The following is a 22339-nucleotide window of genomic DNA, read 5'->3' as shown; positions in this document are numbered from 1 at the left end:
CAGTACTGGAATCAGGCCAAGCAACCAGCTGGGCAGGGACACAGCCCCACATACCAGCAGACAGGCTGCCTTAAGACCCCCTGAGCCCATACCTTCCCCTGGACATGGCCGTGTCCACCAGAGGGTCCAGGACCGAGACCCACACACCAGTACGCAGGCACTAGACCCAGGACCTCCAGGGCCCTGCAGCCAGAGACCCTGAGAACCATCTCCATCCACCAGTGGGCAGGAATGATCCCCAGAACCCCCTGGGCCCTGGCCACACCCACCAGACAGCCAGCTCTAGCCTTGGAACCAGCCTTATTCACCAGCAGTCTAACACCAACTCTGGGACTCCTGGACCTAGGACCCAGCTCTGCCTGCCAGCAGGATGGCACTAGCCCCAGGACCTAACTTTACCCACTGGTGGGTGAGCACCTTGTACTCCTCTGCCTCGTTATATATCCCCACTCTCCAGTGAGCCAGCACCAGCTTTGGTATACCCTAGAACCTGCAGCCAGCCATGTAAGGAACCGGCCTAACCCACCAGCAGGCCAACACTAAATCCAAGAACCTAGCCCCAAAACCATCCACCCCAGAACCTAGTTCTGCCCCAGAGTGCTCCAGCACTAGCGCTGGGGCCGCCAGGGTTTCCACAGCCAGCTGCCTTGTGACCTGGCCCCACCATCCAGTGGCTGGCAATCTCCACACAAGGCAGGGCCTGACAACCAACCAAACCAGGAGCCAGCCACACTTACTAGACTCTGTCCACAGTAGTTAGCCCTCCACAGCAGAAGAACCCACACAGCCCACATAGGGGCATCCCTAGAGCATATAGCTCTGGTGACCAGAGGGGAATATGGTGCTGAGATGCACAGGATGTCTCCTACAAAAGACCACTTCTCCAAGGTTGAGAAACCTAACCAACATACAAGAAATAGAAACAGCAAATTAAGCAAAGTAAGGTAACAGAGGAACATGTTCCAAACAAAGGAACAAGATAAAACCCAATAAGAACTAAATGAAGTGGATAGAGATAGGTGATCTAACAGATAGAGTTCAAGGTAATAACAATATAGATAATCAATGAACTTGAGAGAAGAATTGATGAGCAGAGTGAAAAGTTATAAGTTTTTAACAAAGAGTTAGAAAATATAAAGAAGAACCCAATAGAGATGAAGAATGCAGTACTGAAACAAAACAAAAGAAACAAACAAAAAAAAACACTAGAAGGAATAAACAGTAGCTTAAATGATGCAGAGGAATGGATCAGTGAGTTGGAAGACAGAGTAGTGGAAATCACGAATGATGAACAGAAAAAAGAAAAAAAGAATAAAAAGAAATAAGGACAGCTTAAGAGGCCTCTGGGACAATATCAAGCATAGTAACATTGATATCATAGGGGTTCTAGAAGGAGAAGAGATAGAGAAAGGGGCAAAGAACGTATTTGAGGACATAATAGCTTAAAACTTCCCTAACCTGGGAAGGGAAGCAGACACTCAGGTCCAGGAAGCACAGAGAGTCTCAAACAGGATCAACCCAAAGAGAACCACACCAAGACACATTGAAATTAAAATGGCAGAAGTTAAAGATAAAGAGAGGAATATTAAAAGCAGCAAGGGAGAAGAGCAAGTTACCTACCAGGCAACTCCCATTAGGCTGTTAGCTAACTTTTCAGCAGAAACTCTTCAGGCCAGAAGGGTGGCACAGTATATTTAAAGTAATGAAAGTGAAAAACCTACAACCAAGGAAACTACCCAGCAACACTTTCACTTGGATTTGAAGTAGAGATCAAAAGTTTTACAGACAAGCAAAAGTTAAGAGTTCAGCACCACCAAACCAGCTTTACAAGATGTGTTAATGGGACTACTCTAAGTGAAAAAGAAAAGGCCACAACCAGAAATGTGAATATTATGAAAGGAAAAAACTCATTGGTAAAGGCAAATATACAGTAAATATATTTTGGATATTAACCCCTTATCAGTCATATAATTTGCAAATATTTTCTCCCATTCAGTAGGTTGCCTTTTCATTTTGTCAGTGGTTTCATTTGCTGTGCAAAAGCTTTTAAGTTTAATTAGGTCCCATTTGTTTACTTTTGCTTTTGTTTCTTTTGTCTGAGGAGACAGATCCCAAAAAAATATTGCTACTATTTCTGTCAAAGAGTGTTCTGCCTATGTTGTCTTCTAGGAAGTTTTAGGTCTTACATTTAGGTCTTTAATCCATTTTGAGTTTATTTTTGTATATGGTGTGAGGAAATGTTCTAATTTCATTCTTTCACATGTAACTGTTCAGTTTTCCCAGCACCACTTATTGAAGAGACTGTTTGTTCTCCACTGCATATTCTTAGCTCCTTTGTTGTAGATTAATTGACCATAAGTGTGTGGGTTTATTTCTGGGCTCAGTATTCTGTTCCATGGATGTGTGTGTCTGCTTTTGTGCCAGTACCATGTTATTTTGATTACTGTAGCTTTGTAGTATAGTCTGAAATCAGGGCACCTGATTCCTCCAGCTTTGTTCTTTTCTCTTAAGATTCCTTTGGCAATTTGTCATCTTTTGTGGTTCCATATAAATTTTACAATTATATGTTTTGTTCTGTGAAAAATGTCATGTCATTCCATTAAATCTGTAGATTGCTTTGGATAATATGGGAATTTTAATGATATTAATTCTTCTGATCCACAAACATTGAATATCTTTCCATTTCTTTATATCAGCTTCAGTTTTCTTCATCTTTGTTTTATTGTTTTCACAGTATAGGTCTTTCACCTCCTTGGCTAAGTTTATTCCTAGATATTATATTCATTTTGATGTGATTTTAAATGGGATTGTTCTCTTGATTTCTCTTTCTGATAGTTCATAAGTAGTGTATAGAAAAGCAACAGATTTCTGTATATTCTTATATCCTGCAACCTTACTGAATTCATTTATTAGTGCTAAACTTTTTTGGTGGATACTTTAGGGTTTTCTATATATAGGTTCATGTCATCTGCAAGTAGTGAGTTTTATTCCTTCCTTTCCAGTTTGGATGCCTTTTATTGCTTTTTCTTGTCTGATTGCTGTGGCTAGGACTTTCAATACTATGTTAAATATAAATGGTGATTGTGGGCATCCTTGTCTTGTTCCTGATTTCAGATGAAGAGCTTTCAACTTTTCACTGTTGAGTATGATGTTGGCTGTGGGTTTGTCATAAATAGCCTTTTTATGTTGAGATATGTTCCATCTACACATTCTACTCTTTATAAAAGAAATAGTAATTAAAGATTCATTTCATAGAGATAATCTTACATCTTTATACTATGTATACACTTATATATTAAGTAAAAAAAAAAAACCAAACAAATTCACATTGTAAGTTCTCTTTATTTGGAACAAAGCATTTATGTTTATAATCTCTCCTTCAGTTTAATACTGTTTTTACAATTCTATGGCTTTCTTCTTTCTTATCATTTGTTATGTCCCATAATTTTTATATGTCCCTTAAATATTAACATTTGAGATTTTATAAAATACAGTATAATTACAAATAGAAATATTATTCTTAATCTCCCTCATTGACATGTTTAAGAACAATATAGTGAAAACATGGTTGGAAAAAATATATATAGTATATTGACCTATCCGATATGACAGTCACTAGCCACATATGGCTATTTAAATTTATTTTTAAATTAATTAAAATCATGTAAAATTAAAAACTCCATCTTTTAGTGACAACAGCCACATTTTAAACATTCAATATCCAAGTGTAACCAGTGGCTGCCACACCAGATGATGTTCATACAAAGCCTTTCCATTACCATAGGAAGTTCTTCTGCACAGTGCTGATATACATGTATATATAATAAAAATAAAAGTTTTCCTCCATATCACTCAGTACTCCTTTTTGAGGGTAGCCATGTACATATTTCTGCCCATCAAAAATGACTCCAGAAATATGTCTGTGGGTCTTCTGACATCTGTACATAAACAATATATTTCAAAATATATGCACTCATGTGTGTGTAGGTATTTAATTTCAACAGTATGGATGGTCTCCCCTTTTCATCTACTTAATAATATAACCTGAAGTTCTTTTTATATGAATGCTTTTGTTTTTCTCTAATACCATTTAATGAGTACATAGAATTCCCTTGCATAATGCACTACCATATATTCATTTCTATTATATTCCTGTAAATACACTTGGCAACCATTTTTGAAATATATTTGTAGGCTAAATTCATAGCAGTACTATTGCTGGGTCAAAAGAAATGTCAATTTGAAATTTAATAGTATCAAATTGCATTAATCAGATCCACCAATAGTATATGATATTGCCTGTTAACCTACTCTGGCCGTCACTAGTATTGACAACATATTAACTAATATCAATTTGGCTGATGAAAAAATAGCACTTAATTGTTATATTGATTTGCAATTATTTAATTATGAATGAGATTGAGCATTATCTTGTCATATGTGCCTTGACAATTGGTTCATTTTTTTCTATGAATTCCTTTGCATAAGCTTTTATAATTGGGACTTTGCAAGTGAGACCCATGTGCAGCAGCATTTCATCTTTACATATTTCTACTTAGCTTGAGTCTCACTGGAATCATTCATTCACCGCCATCTGCAAAGTCCAGTGAAAGATTTTTTTTGTATTTCAAATGTCTTATTAGACCTGTATCTATTATTAACTGGTGGAAGAAGGAACGAATAATGAGCGTTAGTGAAGGAGGAACAATGGGAGGATTTGTGAGTAAATGTCTGTAATGAACTCATTTAGCTTTAAATACCTATTTAATATAAGAAGAACCATCTGCCCTATAAAGTGTTAGAAATGTACCCCTTAATTTTTCCCTCAGTTTTCAAAGTGAAATAAAATTAATACTAAAAAAAAAAAAAAGAAAAGAAAAAAGAAGCGGGCAAACTAAAAACATTCTTCATGTCTTGGGCTTAATCTGACCTTTATGTGCCCATTTGAAAATGTGCAGAAAAAGGATTGATCTTAGCCTTCTATATATTTCATTAAAAAAATATTGAAATCTTAACATTTCTGAGAAAGGGACAATGCAAGAAATAGCTTTTGGCTTTGGGACACTAAAATGCAAAGATTAGTAAATGACAACTCAACTGAAACTAATTTGCCCTGGAAATGATTTTTATATCTATCCTTACATTTTCGGTGAATGTCTAACAGAGCTCCTAAGTGCAGCTGAAGAGACCCAGAACTGTTTTCAACTGTGACTGTTAGATAAGAATAGAAGAACTGTTTTCTTACTTTAGAGCTGGGGATTTGGGCTCAAGACATTGGATCTGGAGGCAGACCCTGATTGTTCCTTATTGTCATTCCATTGGATTTGATGTGATTTTACAGGACCTCTTTCTTTCCCTAGTTAAGCAGAAAGTTCTGTGCCACCAGGGAAGTAAATCTGAAGTTATTTTTTCTTTTACTATTGCCCTTTGCTTTGGCAGATAAGGGTCAGTTATAATATATCTGCTTATTAAATGGATAATGACAAATGAGAAGGAAATGGAGAATCAACTTCTTTATGAGTCCTGAGCAGGAGAAGTAATAGTCTACCTGTTAATATACTCAAGAAACATTGATGGTCAGAGCTGAAAACCTGAGTCTTGTTATTCTTTGGTTTGGTTCAGATTCTTCCTCTGAATTGTCACATCCTATAATTTTTTTGTTTGTTTGTATCTTGTATCTATTATAATCTCATGTTAAAATTAGAGTACACAGACAGATATTTTAGCATAGTAAAGAATGCCAAGTGGTAAATGATAAAGGCATGGTGAAAAGCATTAGTTAACTGAAAAATATTAGTGTGTAATTAATATTAAAAAACTCCAATTTTATTGAAAAATAAGCAAAAAATTTAAATACACTGTTCACAAAAGAAACACATCATTGATAAACAAATAAACAAATGCTTCACATAATTTACAAACAGAAAAATGATAGTCAACAAAGAGATAGTATTTTGCACCTATCCCACTGGCAAAGTTTAACTCTGACATTACCAAGAACTGGAAAGAATGTGGAGAACAGGACTTCTTACACATTGCTAGCAGGAGTGTAATTTGTGTTTTTACTTTGGGTAACAGTTTGTCATTTTGTGTGAAGTAGAACATTCACACACCCTACAACCCACAAATTTCTCCCTAGATATATACACCATATGAAAATGGTTGCACATGTGCATCAGGAAAGAAGAACACAAAAGTTTATTCAGTCATAGTTGCAAACAACTGCTGTTCTCCTCAACTGAGCTTAGGATCTATTAATAGACATTTCTGATAAAGTGAACAATAAAGAATGAGCTTTAGCTTTGGACCATTAAAATGCAAGTTTAGTAAATGACAACTCAACATTTAAACTAATTTGCTCTGGAAATTATTTTTTTATATCCCTGGGTTTCTGGTGAATGTCTAACTCAGTTTGGTTATGTATATGTTTGCCTAAATGACATATTTAGTTGGTTTTGAACTTCAAATAGAGGAACCGGGCTGTCCATGATCTTCATATATGTCCTTTTATCACAGCATTCTGTTACTGATTCATGCATATTTACATTTAGTTGTAGCTCACTAATTTTTATAGGATATTCCATACTTTTATATTATTTTCACATTATTGTATGGTTTGTCATTATTTTCATAGATTACAGCATATTTGTTGTTTATCTGATATTCAAGTTTAACTGGGCATGTTATATTTTTATTGGCTAAATTTATTACAAATGACACTCTGTCAAGAGACAAAAGTTATTATTAATCTAATTCTGTGCATCCAAGGTCCATTAAGATGAAAACAACAAATAAATATTATACTCTTTATATAAATAGTTTTATCAAAGATAAAAATAAGAGAGAAGTAGATATCTAACCTGATATTATTGAAGAATATACCAGAATTTATTAAATATCAACAAATAAGTTTATTTTTAGTTACTAACCTATGTTCTCTCTTGTTCTTTGGGATTATTAATGGTAATGCTAAACTAATGATGTCATACCAACTTTAAATGGGTCTTTGATCCATAAGAAAAATCGATCACCTGTCAACCAAAATTTAATCTTTACAGCACTAGTATTTTCCTATTTTCCCCTCATTTTTAAAGAAGATTCAGCCAGGTTAAATTTTTTTATGAAGCAATATTGGTCATTATATTTTCTCTTCTTTTTAAAAATATGAAAATTTCAAAGTTCTTGGTAGCCACTTCCTGGCCTATGAGAGATATAAAATCACATTACTGACACAAATTCTTGAAATGTCCATATCATGTTTTAAAGTAGTAACTCTATTAATTAAGTTTTCTCTCTAATATTTATCTGATGGAATATCATTGCAAAAATGTACTTAAGTAATTTGCTCCTGGAAAAATCCAGTCAACCTATCTTATAAGCATTGTATTGAACAAATTATATTAGGCCATGATTAGGAAAACTTATCCAGAAATTCTAATGTGATATATTTTGGACTTTCATAACTTTTAATTTCTTTCTATATGCTGTATTTTTTAGCACATTACATTTAGTGCATTACATTCTTTACCTGAATGTAATAACACCGTTTAAGATAAATTATGTTTGAAATATTGTGATTAGAAAACATTAAGACAATTTGAAGAATCAGATTAGCGTAACTGAACTTCAAAGGAATAATTTGTGTAAGTATGCAGTTTACAATATTCCTTAACTTCCTTTTCCAGCCTAAGCTTTCCTAATTTGTTGTATTTTTGAGTGCAGAAATACTGACATTCTTCTCAAAGTCATCTTGTTGGCCCTTTTTTTAAAGTTATTAACAGAATTCAGAGACCATTAGTTTTACCTTCTATTAAAAATATAAATTGTTTTTTAAATGTTTTAGTGTATAGACTGTGATCCAAATCAATAAAATATTAATTTGACCGTTCACATTTATTGAGCAATAAAGATATATGTGAGGCATTCTACATGAGTTAGTAAGTACTGATTTGATAGTCTTAAAAACTACCTACTTGTACCATGGCATTTTCTGCTCTGAGTTTTTTTAACAAAATATTCTAGAATCAGTAAAATGCATGGTGCCAAGAAAAGAAAATAGAGACGATTTATTATGTTTATACAACATGGATGTCCTAGGTGTCACAAAGTAATATAATTCAAACACTATACTAATTAATTGGGTAGCTACGAAAAGAGAACATTAAAAAAAATACAATAAAAGGTCTGATTTTTAAAAACATCTTTGCATATAAACACAGTTATGGCTATAACAAACAAACATGGCTTTATTTAGAGCTGCAAGATTAAAAAAAAACAATTTCTCTGCCTCTTCCTTGTTTCTTTCATTTGAAGTCAGATAGAGAAAGAGAGTCCATCTTTGGTATCACTTAATAGACTGCAATTTGGTTTGCCTTCTTTTCTGCCTTCTTTCGACCTTCTTTTCCTTTTTTATCAATTGTATAGTAACCATTTCCCTCCTGCCATCCACTTAAGGTCAACTGGCTTTTTAAAATCTTTCCTCATGCTTATTTCATGATTATTTATAGACTGCATTGTAAAAGAAGCTTATTGACAATATATACTTAATCACATACTTGAAAAAATAATATTTTATTTTTCTAGAATAAGAGATGACTTTTCTAAACATTTTTTTGTCAGTTATCAATAAGCTAAAAATTAGATTAGGTAATGAGGGAAATTATAGCCAAATAAATTAAACATAAGGTGTGTGTGTTTGTGTGTGTGTGTAGGATTTTGGTTGGGTGAGGTGGAGAGAGCAGGAAAAAAAGACCATAGGGTCCTCAAAGACCTACTTTCTTGTTTTCATCATTCTATATCTGTTGAAAATGTACCCACCTACACTTTAAGACTTAGTGGATTCTCCAACTCAAGTTCTTGGACCAGTAATTTTTTGTAATAGAGGTGCCTATACATATTTTTATCACCAGCATGTTACAAGATCTAGAATAATACTCACCTGAACTGTACTGTTCTTATGCATCTGTCATTTCTCAATCTTAAGGCAACCAAGTCTTCTACCAGCTTTTGTTAATTTTAATCCAATCTCCTGTTCTCTTCTTGCTCATTCTTTTCTCAGCCTTAAGTCATACAAATGCATATTTTATATGTTCTGGCACTTCTGACATTTAAGTTTGTGTTTAATGATTTCTTGCCATGATATTCAATATCTGACATCTTGGAATACCATCATTATCTAGTTTTACCTCTAGTTATAATGTTTCTGACAAGAATGAATCATTGCTAATGGAGCCTCTTAATAGGGGCATTACTGTGGCAATAGATGTAAATTGAAGTTCCAAACAACCCAGAAGAGCAATAATGGAAGTGATCAGTGGTTAAATGAACTGCACGTATAATTGTATACATGTGACTCAGGCGAATCACTTGCACTGAAAAGGACAGAGAAGGCTTAAAGAGGGAGAATTAGAATGATATTTGAGAGAAATACAGCTTGAATAAAGAGCAGGGAGAGGTGAAGTTATTATGGCAGGTGGAGCACGTTTACTTATAAAAGTAATTGTAAACATTACTCATAATAACTGCATTGTTACTGATCCACTCATAGTAGAACATGTTGAGAGGTTTTTTTTTTTTAAATTAATTAATTAATTTATTTATTTTTGGCTGTGTTGGGTCTTCGTTTCTGTGCGAGGGCTTTCTCTAGTTGCGGCGAGCGGGGGCCACTCTTCATCGCGGTGCGCGGGCCTCTCACTGTCGTGGCCTCTCTTGTTGCGGAGCGCAGGCTCCAGACGCGCAGGCTCAGTAGTTGTGGCTCACGGGTCTAGTTGCTCCGCGGCATGTGGGATCTTCCCAGACCAGGGCTCGAACCCGTGTCCCCTGCATTGGCAGGCAGATTCTCAACCACTGCGCCACCAGGGAAGACCAGTTTGAGAGGTTTTGCTCCTTTTATCTGATGAGAATGAATTTACATTGAATGTAAACTTTCATCTAATACTCCGTAAAATCCCAGATATCTCTCTTAAACTCCAAGCTTATGTACAAAAAGCTTGAATAGCCCGTATTGGATATCCCACTAGGATTAAAGCCATAGCATATCCAAAATTGGTATGTCTAAAATTTTCCTCAAAATATGCCTGGTTTTTGCTTTTTCCCAAGTTTGGTTGCAGTAGCAATATTTACCCAGTGATAAAAACGTGAAAACCCAAAATTGTTTTGTACACTTTCTTCTTTCTCAGTCTTCAGATCTAATCAATAAATTCTTTTGTTTTTATCAGCAGTGTCCCTTGCAGATGTGCCCTCCTGCCTATGCCCTTGCATCTTTCTTAACTTCTTGACGTTGCTTGTCTGGATTGTCATGAGAGCTTCTTACCAGATCTCATTGACCTCAGGATGTCATCAGATCCAACTCACCCAACTGCCAGAGGAATCATTCTAAATTCAAATCTGATTCTGTTGCTTCCTTGGCTTTAAATTTCACCATTCATGAAAACAGTGATTAGCTCTGCCATATTCATGTTGGTAGTAATAAATGTATAATGTTAACACTAAGCCATGGGGCTAGCCCCACCTCTCTGGGAATCTTATAAAACTACATGTACATTTTTAAAGGTTGTTCTCATAATGCAGTCTGTAATTTCATTCAACTGGAAAACGTGGGATCATGAAGTTTTCACTTACATTACCACCAAGTATATGAAAAATATACCATCTGTTTTTTAAATCTCATAGCATTGTTTCCCCCTCCTGCCCTTATCCTTATGGCAATTTTTGCTTTACCAAAATTAAGCAAACTAGCAGCCCCTAGGCAGAATCTGGTACACATATATGTTTCAAAGTATCGGGCTATAATTTAAGAATCATGAGATTGTAAATTAACATCTTGATTTCCAGCTTATCTTGAAAAAAATTGGAAAGTTAGAAATACTGTATATAATTTCCTATAAGATAATGATTATTTGAAGGTGAGGGGCTACTGCCCCCTTTCGACAGCCTGAGAAAGGCAGAGAAACACAGTGCCTGTCTTATCCTGCCCAATATGAGATGGGAAAGAATCTAGTGACGTTGTTTTTCGACTTTGTAGCACCTTCAGTGTTTACCATGGTGTTCATCTTATTTTGAATGTTCAATAAGTTAGTTTTGGTATAGTTGAATTATACATACAAATGAGGTGCTACAAAATCTTGCCAAGCTGCCTGAAAGCATGCATTTGTTTCTCAACTTGATCAAATGTCTTGTCTCCCTTGTTAATTTGTTTAGTTAACCACCTGCATGTTTGTTTTCCTGTTTATCCCACCTTACTTGGCTTTAATCGAATGTTCCTAACTGGTAGAGTTCATGCATTTTAATGCCCTTTGTTAAAAAATGCATTAGTAAGCATCATTGCTGAATAATACCGATAAACACATGTAGAAAATATTTCTGCATCCTTTTATTATAATAGTAATTAAGTGATTAAATATGTAGGTAACATAATAGCATTATTGGCAATAATAGACTTCCCAAAACACTAATTTGAGGCCATATCAAGTTGAGACTCAACTGGAACTATATTAATGTCTGTAATTAGGGTCAATGTAGACCAAGGGGTCTCCGGTGGCTGCTAGGAAGGATTAATCACCCAGATGCAACAGATGATAACATTAATGGCTTAGGTTAAGAGGGATTTGCCTGAGACTTCCCATGCCCCTTGACTAAGCGGCAAGGATGTGTTTCTTTTACGTGTATCATCAGCAAGTCTCTTTGCAGCACAGCTCTAAGTTCGAAGTTTCAGCAGCTTGGGCCTCTGAAAAGGTATTTGGAAAGTTTCCCAGGTTGTATGCTGCAGAAGCTGAAGGCAGTATGGTGATAATGAATAAAGTGCCAGACTGGATAATTGTAGGAACTGTAAAAGATACTAAAAGGTCGTTACCAGAGGCTCAGATGCACCTGTGAACTTGTGAAGTTAATTTGTGTGAGCAACATTCCATGAGAGCGGATGGGGACAAGGGGGGTGAGATTTTCGTTAAATAATTCAGGCTTCAGACAGGGTAGCTCTCTAAAAAAAGAGAGAGAGAGAGAAAGAGAGAGAAGAAAGAGGAAGGGAGGAAGGAAAGAAGGAGGGAAGGAAGGGAGGAAGGGAGGAAGGGAGAAAAGAAAGAATCTCCTGTTGGCATAGGGCTTATGAAAGGAGTTCCTCCTGCATTCTTTCATTATGTGTACTTCTCTGTGACCTTGACAAAAGTTTAAGAACTGTATTATTAGAGTTTTCTTATTCCCATAGGACTGGAATGATGGCATTGCCCTTTTAACCAATTTTTAAATAACAATAAACCTCCTCTTGTGTAACAATATACCTCCTGATACTGCAATGTGCAATGCTGAGAGAGAGGACCTTGTGTTCTATATGTCACCCTAAATCCCACACAGGCTAATATCTATCAAGTTTCAATATACAGTAAGTTAATGAGAAAAAAAGAAAGGATTAGAATGAAGATACCTCCCTCACAGCTTTGTCATGGGGCGGGAGGTGGGGGGGTTATTGAGAACCACAGAATTCTAAGCCAGTTCAGAGCTTATGACAGATGATAGATCAATGGTCGCCCTACTGTTGTCATTGTTGTTTGCTGTTGTTATTCTCATTATTATTGAAGTGGCTTTTCGAAAAAATGAAAAACAAATTCCTTGAGGTGAATTATTGCCAGTGATTATTCTTATCTTCTTCTAAGTGGATGGTTACAAGATGGATGTATGTAGGCAACACCTCTTCTAAATCAACGTTACCATGTACAAGTATTTTCTCCCAGAGTACTCCATTCTCTTGCATATCTGGCTCAGAAATGAACAGACTGTGCTATTTCAACAACAATTCTCTGGGTGACTTACAATTCAATTCATTCTGATACTAACTACTCAGAGTTAGTGAAGACCCCACGGGTTAAGGACTCAGTGCCTGCCCTCATTTCAGATACCAGCTTCAAGTCCTGAGACCCCAGGCTACTTGCATTTTTATCGGACTTGGTTTACAGATTTGGTGGTTCTCACAATCTCCCTTCAGATTTGATAATTTGCTAGAATGACACAGAAAGAACTATACTTATGATTACTGGTTTATTATAAAGAATACAGATGAAAAGCCAGATGAAGAGGTAAATAGGGTGAATGGAGAAGGGTGCTAAGTACAGTCTCTGTCTCGGTGGAGTTGGGATATGTCCCCTCCAGCTACATTGATATGTTTACTAACAAGGAAGCTTCTGCAAATCTCATGGTTCAGAGGTTTTCTACTGAGGTTTTGTTACCTAGGCCTGATTGATTAAATCATCGGCCACGAGCTTGAACTTCAGCTTCAGTCCCACCACCCTCCCTGACCTCCAGGTAGGGTTCAAAGTTCTCGCTCTCTAATCAGGTGGCTGGTTCTTCCCCAGAAGCTATCTTGCCACTCTTCCCCCACCCCCAATCCTGGAGTCATCTCATTAACATAAACTGTGTGTGGTCAAAGAGGGCTAGTTATTAATTAACAGAAGACCCTTCTATCTATTGCTCAGGAAATTCCAAGTATTTTAGAAGCTCTGTGCCAGGAACCAGGGAAAAAGACCAAATATATTTTTTATTATACCATGCAAACTTTGCCAGATATTGGTTCTTCTGAGTTTCTTATCCTTTCCATTGTCTTTGGGAATTTCTAAGTACTAAAACCTTGACTTCACCCTTTTCTGTTTTTCTTGGAGATCAGTGTTGTTGAAACTGCCCAGACATAAAATGTATACAATTATTTATACCTGTATTTCTCTGCAAAAACCATACAAATTAGTTTGCTTAAAATCCATGTACAGTTTATTTTATTTTTTTGTTTGCGTTTTGTAGGCTTTTGATGCAGCAACTCAATTTGCTTGCCTTCTCTTTAGATATGAAATTACATGTAATCTCTACCCCAAATAAACCCATTTTCCCACTCTCAATGTATTTATCCTTCACTTTATGTTCAAGTCTTTCTAACATTGGATTTATTCAATGGTAAAATAAAAAGCTCAAAATTAAACATGTATGGTGTATTTGTTTATATTTCTATACCATATATATATATTGAGTATAATCAATTATGTATTTGTGTTTTAATCTGCCTCACTCTGGGAGTTTCCTTTAAGGAGATTTTGTCTTTAACATGTCTTTTTAAAAATATAAATATACAACCTGTGAAAAAACAAAAGTGCAGAGACAGGAAATCATGACACCCCAGAATGCCGCTATTTCTTTTCCTTTTGATTAATCCAACATGCAAATATAAAAGCATTTTGGTTACTTAAGAAGTTCAATGATGTTTTGCTTTTTTATTCTTATAAATGAAAATATTAACTTAGTCTTTAGGTGATAACATGTAGGGGAGATATGTTAGCAAAATTTTTCTTAATGAAGTGTCTAATATAACCTCTCCAAGTTTCTATATCCATCTGTAAGGTCATACATACGTACATGCCTGTGCATACTTATAATACGAACGAGAAAGCCTATTTTACAATGTTATGAGGAGAATGGACATCTTTTTTTATACTTACATATGCAAATGCATGTTAATCTTTCTGTTATTAAGCTCTTTAAAATAATTGTTTCTTTTTATTTCTAGGTAACCTTCAAAGCATCAAGACATTCAGTTTCACCAGATTTAAAATATGTTCTTCTGGCATATGATGTCAAACAGGTAAAGGAGTGATCTTTGAAAAAATTTTTTCGTTGTGTTGCATTCAAGTGACAGTTCATAGTTTTCCTTGGTCATCTACTCAACTAGAGAAAATTTGACATATCCAATAGGTGCAGGTGAATACTGATAACCGATATGGCACAAGAGAGTTTTGGTAACAATGTCCTTTCTTCCACACCCAGCTAGCAAATAACTGGAACAATCTGCTAGGTGCCTGTGCTGGTCCAAGGCCATCTCTTTTAGAGGAGAGTGTGGCAGAGCTTAGCAAATCCAAAAAATGGTGGCTTTTGACAATTCCAGGATAAGCCTTAATATCTACTTGTGTTGTGTGTATATGTAGATTAAGGGGTTTCCTAATGGCTGTGCCTGAGCTGCAGTGTGTATTGTGGGAGGAGCTGGTGAAAACATTGATTCAGTTTATGGTCAATGGATTCTTTGTTGGTTTTTGAGCATAAGCCTTGTGGTTGTAGAAATTTCTAAAAGTGGGGCAAGGCAAGGAATCAATTCTGAACAAATAAAGTGTTCTAATTGCAATTAGTGTTTCATTATTCCATGTCAGCTCTATAGCACAATTAGAGCAATATGTATGGTTGTGGAGTATTTTTACTCAGATATAATTTGCACTGTTAAAAAGCAGAGTTAATGTTGAAAAGGCAGTTCAGCAGATTAGCTTCTGTAGAAAATAAATGATTTTGGAAATTATTCAAGAATGTTTTGTGTGCTTTAAGGCAGACAATAAAAATTTATAGACTTAAAGCAGGAAGCCTCCTATCATGCGTTGAAACCCTTCGAGCACATGAAATTTTACTGTTCAAAGAACCTTCTACTTGATGGTTTTAGTCTTTTGAAATATCCATGTGTTATATTTTTAGACAAGTTTATATTTCTTATTTAAAATAATTAATTTACACTACAAAAGGCGGGGAGACTGTAATCAAAGACATCTTTTTCCTGTTATAAATTTTGGCCCTTTTCCTTTACCTTTGTTCTGTGTTCTCTCTACTCATTGAGATTTTGAAAAACATCTAATAGTAGGAAAAGTGCTTGAGCTTTATAACCAAACTATTACAGCATCCTCAAGTTTTTAAAACAATATTTATCTAAAGAGTTTTAACTTAAAATGACTGCTATATTAAAATGATAATAAACTTTAAAAAAATCAGGTTTCAGTAGCTACAATTTGTTTTATTCTGTTTCATTGATCTATGTGTCTATCCTTCTGCTAGTTCCACATAGTCTTCGCTTATTTTGGATATTTTACATAAATGGAATCATCCAGTATATGACTGTTGTCTGGCTTCTTTCACTTAGTATAATGCTTTTTAGATTTATCCACATTATAATATATATCAGTACTTCGTTCCTTTTTTATGGTTGAATACTATTTCATTGTATGTATGTACTACATTTGTTCATTTATCCATTGAAGGATACTTGGGTTTTTTCCACCTTTTGGCTGTTATGAATAGTGTTGTTGTAACATTTGTGCACAAGCATTTTTTTGAGTACCTGTTTTCAACTTTGGAGATAAATATCGAGGTGTGGAATTGCTGGGTAATATGATAATTCTATGTTTATCTTTTTGAGAAACCACCAAACCACTTTCTAAAATGGCTGCACCATTTTACATTCCCACGGGCAATGTGCAAGTGTTTCAGTTTCTCTGTATCCTCACCGACAGTTGTTATTTTCCATTCTTCTTATTGTAGCTATCCTAATGTATATGAATTGATATCTCATTGTGGTTTTGGTGTATACCTCCCTAATTAGACTAATGATGTTAAGCATATTTTCATATGTTTGTTGGCCTTCTGTGTTTCTTCTTTGGAGAAATGTCTATTCAAGTCCATTGCGTTTGTTTTTTTTTTTCTTTTTGTAGTTGAGTTTGAGAGCTGTTTAGATATTCTGGATAGAAGACCCTTATCAAATATATGATTTACAAATTTTTTTTTCCACTCAGTAGATTGTCTTTTCACTTTTTTGATAATGTCCTTTGGTACATAAATTTTTAAAATTCTGATGAAGTATGGTTTATCTATTTTTGTCTCTTGTTACTCATGCTTTTGGTACCATATCTAAGAATACATTGCCAAATTCAAGGTCATGAAGTTGTACCCTTATGATTTCTTCTAAGAGTTTTATAGTTTCAGTTCTTATATTTAGGTTGTTGATATATTTTGAATTATTACTTTTTGTTGTTTGAGATAGCCTTAAAAACGTTTTAAGACTCCTGTTATATATTGAAAAACTGTTCCAAAATGGTTTTGTTGGTTTATACTGCCCTTAGGCAATGCATAGCCTGTTATATTGACATGTATACACTACCATGTGTAAAATAGATAGCTAGTGGGAAGCTGCTGCCTAGCACAGGGAGATCAGCTCGGTGCTTTATGAAGACCTAGGGGGTCCCCCCCCTAGAGGGGAGGGTGGGAGGGAGGCTCAAGAGGGAGGAGATATGGGGATATATGTATATGTATAGCTGATTCACTTTGTTGTACAGCAGAAACTAACACACCATTGTAAAGCAATTATAGTCCAATAAAGATGAAAAAACAGTAATTATTAAATTGTTAGATTATATATAGCCTAACTACTAATTGAAAGCATACACAACCCCCCCACACACACATCACACACATACACACAACAAGTATTAGTTTTATATTACTATGTAATAAATTACCCCAAACTTAGTGACTTAAAAAAAAAAAAAAATACTGTTGTTCACAGTTTGTGTGTATCAGGAATTTGGGATTGGCTTAAGTGGGAGGTTCTGGCTTTAATGGTGTTGCAATCAGGTATCAGCTGGGGCTGCAGTCATCTGACAGCTTGACTGAGGCTGGAGGATAGACTTCCAAGGTAGATCTCTCACATGGATGGGTAATTGGTGCTTGCTGATGTCATGAGGCCTCAGGTTTCTCCACATGAAACTTTCTACAGTGCTACTTGAGTGTCCTCATAACATGGTACTTGGATTATCCCAGAGTGAGTAACGCAGAAGATAAAGATGGAGGTTTCAGTGCCTTGCCTGATCTCTCTTTGGAAGTAACCTGTTATTTTCACCATGTATATATATTTTTTTGTCACACAAGTCAGCTCTAATTCAGTGTTGGAGGGGGCTACCAGAGGGTGAGGATTTGGGGAGACCATCTTAGAGGCTGACTAACATAGTCCGCAAATATTTCATATTCATCCTATGCGAAGTATACTCAAGGCCCCCCAAATTTTTATCCATTACAGTCCAACATTTTAATCAAGCAGATCAATCTCCTTAGGCATGGTTTCTTGACTATAGTCCCTTGAGTATATTTATATATTCATATATAAAATTAAATATGCTCAATATATATCCATATGTTTGTATCCATATAAATACTATAAAGATACGCATATATTTTAATATGTATTTAAATACCAATTTGACTATTATCCTCAAGTTGTTTTTTTTTTAGTTTCATTGTGAATAACATTTATTTACTCCATTCATTTATCTTTTGTAGTCTTAGTATTTTTTTAAACATCTATGTGTATAATTCAATCATTAGTTTTATTGTCCTTTCTTTAAATATATCACTGATTCTTTGGTTTTAATTATTTTTTGACTTGGAGAAATTTTGAATTTTGTGAATTTTTATCTTTCACTTTGTTGTGTTTATTTTTGTTCTAGGCTTAGAGAAATGCCCACTAATATGATAAATATAAACTTGTATTTTTGTTTTATTTTTATATATTTTATGCGTAAACATTCATTCTATTTTAGTTGCACTTGTTTATGGTGACAGGTGATCAAAACCTCTCTTTCTAATGATCATAGTAATAAAAAGACCTATCTTTCATATGAGTGAATGTAATCATGCACAGTCTTCGGAGGGGCGAGACTCCAAAGGGACATTTTTGATGTATTATTGGAAAACCACCCAACACAATAAACTGTTTCATGAATGCCATACCTGTCCTCAGTTTTCCCATGACTATAATGAAGAGGGAAGAAATATGAATGCTTCTCAAACTTACTCAAATTTACTGTCCTGAAAAATTTCCTGGTCATGTGATAATAATCCTGCCTCTGGGATCCTGTGCAAGAGCCACTATACAGGATCTAGCACTGTTATTTTGGAGTCAGAGGAGCTTGCTGGGGAGAGCTAATTTAGTTTTATTTCCCTACTGATGTTCTCAATTTGAATCAAATATCAATAATTTAGTGTAGGCCAAATTTAGAAAGTGCCTTTTAGGTCAACAACTGAGTTCTTCTGTGTGTAACCTGTGGGCTACCAATGTTGAATCACACTAATCTGTGGGTTACCAATGTTGAAATGCTTTATTCAGAGCTTAAGTTGGCATCATCATCGTGTCTAAGCTATGAAGAGTATGATTCTGACTTTTTTCTTAGCTTTATTTTTATTTTTTTCTTAGCTTTTTACATGTTAACTATACTATTTTAACAAACACTACAATGATCTGCAATTATAGTACAGTAAGTTCCCTACATATGAACGAGTTCCATTCCGGGAGTCCAATTTGTTCATAAGTCCAACAAATTTAGCCTAGGTACCCAACTAACACAATCGGCTATATGGTACTGTACTGTAATATGTTTATAATACTTTTCACACAAATAATACATAAAAAACAAACACAAAAAATAAAGAAAACATTTTTAATCTTACAGCACAGTACCTTGAAAAGTACAATAGTACAGTACAACAGCTGGCATCCAGGGGCTGGCATCAAGTGAACAGGCAAGAAGTGTTACTGACTGGAGGAGGGAGAGGAGGTGGGAGACGGTAGAGCTGAAGGGTCATCAGCAATAGGAGATGGAGGGCAAGCGGCAATTTCACTCACACCTGACGTGGATGGCACAGGTTCTGGTTCCTTGCTGGATTCAATTCTATCTACCCTCTTGAAAAAAAGATCCAGTGATGTCTGGGTAGTAGCTCTTTTTTTCTCATCATAGATGACAGGGTAGCACTGGATTGTATTCTCAACGGCTGCTGCAACCTTCATGTACCGTTCTACAGTCGGGTATGGCTCAAAAACTCAAGTGCTTCCTCAAATAAAGAAAATCCCCTTGCCATTTCCTGCGTCCTGAATCTCTTCGGTTCTTCAGTTACTTCTTCCTCTTGTCTCTCTTCGTCCTTTCTCTGGGCCTCCAATTCCTGCTGCTTCTTAGCAGTACCAGCTACATCACCACTGCTTTTATGCCTGCTTCCAGACATCCTGGGCTTAAAATAAAGATACTGTACTACTGTACTCTATACAGTACTGTACAGTAAAGTACACAAAAGCACAAACACTTGTAGAGGATGCATGCACACGACAATGTACACCAGACACATGAACTAACTTAATGTGATTGGACATGGGAATGCATGTTAGCATCTTTGAAAGTTCACAGCTTGAAGGTTCTTATGTAGGGGACTAACTGTATCCATAGTCATAAAGCAATTACGATTACTAATATAGGGTTATGGACAGTTTTTGAAGATTCTGTATCAGGAGTTGCATGCTAAGTAAATCATAGAAACTATAAGCCAATAATTTTTTAGTCCTTTGCAAAGAAGCCAAAAGAATATTCATTTTTGTATCAATGTCAATTTTATTGAACTTAGGCTGAATCTTTTCTGTTGAGATGTACAACTATTAATTAATTCTAATATGATTAATATGAAGACTGTTTCCCCCATGCAAATTATTTGTGTTCTACAACATCAAAAAGGTAATTTGAACAAAGTGAAGTTGCTTTTCTTTTTCTGGCCAGATTAATGTTTCTCACATTTTGGGCCTATAGCATGGTTCCTAGGTTGTTCTGCTCTGCAGAATTTGAGAATGTTTTGTGCTTGTTGTCTGCAGGAATCTGTGGACAGATCAAGGTAAATGATATTCTCCTGTAAGACTCTTACAGTGTGGTAAATGCTCTGGGATACATATTCCGCCAACTTATTACAAGGGAAAAAGAGGTAGATAAGTGGGGGAAAGAGGAAGAAAAGATCGTTTATGATTAGAAGGAAAGATGAGTCTTCCTGTAAGGAGGTAGAGACTGCTGCAGGGGCACTTTGGAATGACCTTGTGATCCTTAAGACTGTAAGAGTGATATTTATTCCGTTTGCTGCAAAAGGAGAAGTCTGCTGGCAGTGGTAGAGCTTAAGCCTGGCTGCCCCTGCTGAAGTGCTTTGCTTGCGACTGGGAAGCTTCCTGATAGTTTGTTTTTTTATGCCCAGACTACTTGTCACAATTGCAGGAACTGTCAGACCCTTGTAGGCATATCGCTTGGTGACCCTGTTTACACAGAAGCTGACACCAAAGCAAAGCAAACTTAAAAACCTCCAGGTGATGTCCCAGAAATGCTGGAGAAAGGAGCAGGAAATAAGATAATCTTTACCATTTTCCTCTTTTTTTAAAAGAAGATATTAAACTTGCATAATCAAAGGGAAAATAAATAAACAAAACCAAAGTAAATCTCACCTCATATATCCAGATTGTTGAGTTTATCCAACTATTTTTTAGGATGTAACAATATTTGAGAGAAATATTTCTAAAATAAATGGCATATTTTCTGCATTATTAGACCAAGGAAAGAGAACTCACTAAATGCTTTTCTCCTTGGCTCATGGCTGTCATTATGCACACTGATTACTCTGCAATAACTCAGCAGGAGTTTTCCTGCCTGGTTTCTTGCATCTGTGTCCTTGTCCGAAGGATGGGGTACAGAAGAATGAAGAGCCTGGAGAGAAAGGCAAGTACTGTATGGTATCACTTATATGTAGAATTTAAAAAATACAGACTTGTTAAAACAGAATAAAATGGTGGTTACCAGGAGATGGTGGGTGGGGGAACAGGACAGATGTTATTTTAGGGGACAAACTTACAAGGAGTAGTAAACAAGTGCTAGAAATTATAATGCACAGTACAGTGAATATAGACAACAGTACTGTATGATAATCATCAAACTTGCTGAGACTAAAAATTATTGCAGATACCCAAAAAGAAAGTGTAATTATGTAAAGTGATAGAGATGCTAATTATTGCTACAGTGGCAGTCATATTACAATATATAAATGAACATGTACACATTAAACTTATACAATGTTATAGGTCAAAATATATTTCAATTTATAAAAATGGGGGGATAATGTGCTTAAGTCATCTCTTGTTGGAAGGAATGTCATAGCCCAGGTTCCCTTCAATCACTCCTCTTTCTTTTAATCAGTTTCCCACACTCAAGCTAAGCTGATCTTAAAAAAAAAAAATCTGATTGTCATCCTCTGTTTAAAATCTTCCTAAGGCTTCTAGGGATAAAGAAGTCATAACAGCCTACAAGGCCCTGCCTGCCATTTTACCCTCATCTTCCACAAACCACCACCCAATTGTTCTCAGCACTTCTGGGATTTCCTTCAGTTCTTCAAAACACCATGCCCCTCCCATCATCGGGCTTTCACTACTCTTTTGCCTGGAACAAGTTCCTACCCCTTTTCTTCATATTGATAATTTTTAATTATTCTTTAGATGCTAACTCAAGCATACGTGCCTTAAACATCAAGGCTGTTCCAGAGCTTCTCTGATTTGGTCAAATTTCCCGATTATAAGTTTCATGGTACTCTCTCTCCCCACCGTAGAATTTATCACAACTATAATTGTGTCTAACACAATGCCTGACACAGTGTTACTCAAAAAAAAAAAAAAGAATAAATAGAAACATAATTTATGAATTAATAAACAAGAACCTCC

General features: G+C 35.6%; 1 protein-coding gene across 1 annotated transcript in view; it reads left to right on the top strand.

The window, feature by feature from the left end:
- The window catches only part of DPP10 (dipeptidyl peptidase like 10), a 685728-nt gene that overhangs the window by 361332 nt on the left and 302057 nt on the right, over positions 1-22339 (top strand). The window contains exon 5 of the mRNA XM_061199257.1: positions 14540-14614. Within this exon, the coding sequence (XP_061055240.1) occupies positions 14540-14614 (75 nt within the window). The remainder of the gene's footprint in view (positions 1-14539; positions 14615-22339) is intronic.

This window comes from Eubalaena glacialis, chromosome 1 (assembly GCF_028564815.1).
Source record: "Eubalaena glacialis isolate mEubGla1 chromosome 1, mEubGla1.1.hap2.+ XY, whole genome shotgun sequence".
Taxonomy (NCBI): Eukaryota; Metazoa; Chordata; class Mammalia; order Artiodactyla; family Balaenidae; genus Eubalaena; species Eubalaena glacialis.
The sequence above is the reverse complement of the archived record's forward strand: the minus strand, read 5'-3'. Positions and strand labels throughout refer to the sequence as shown.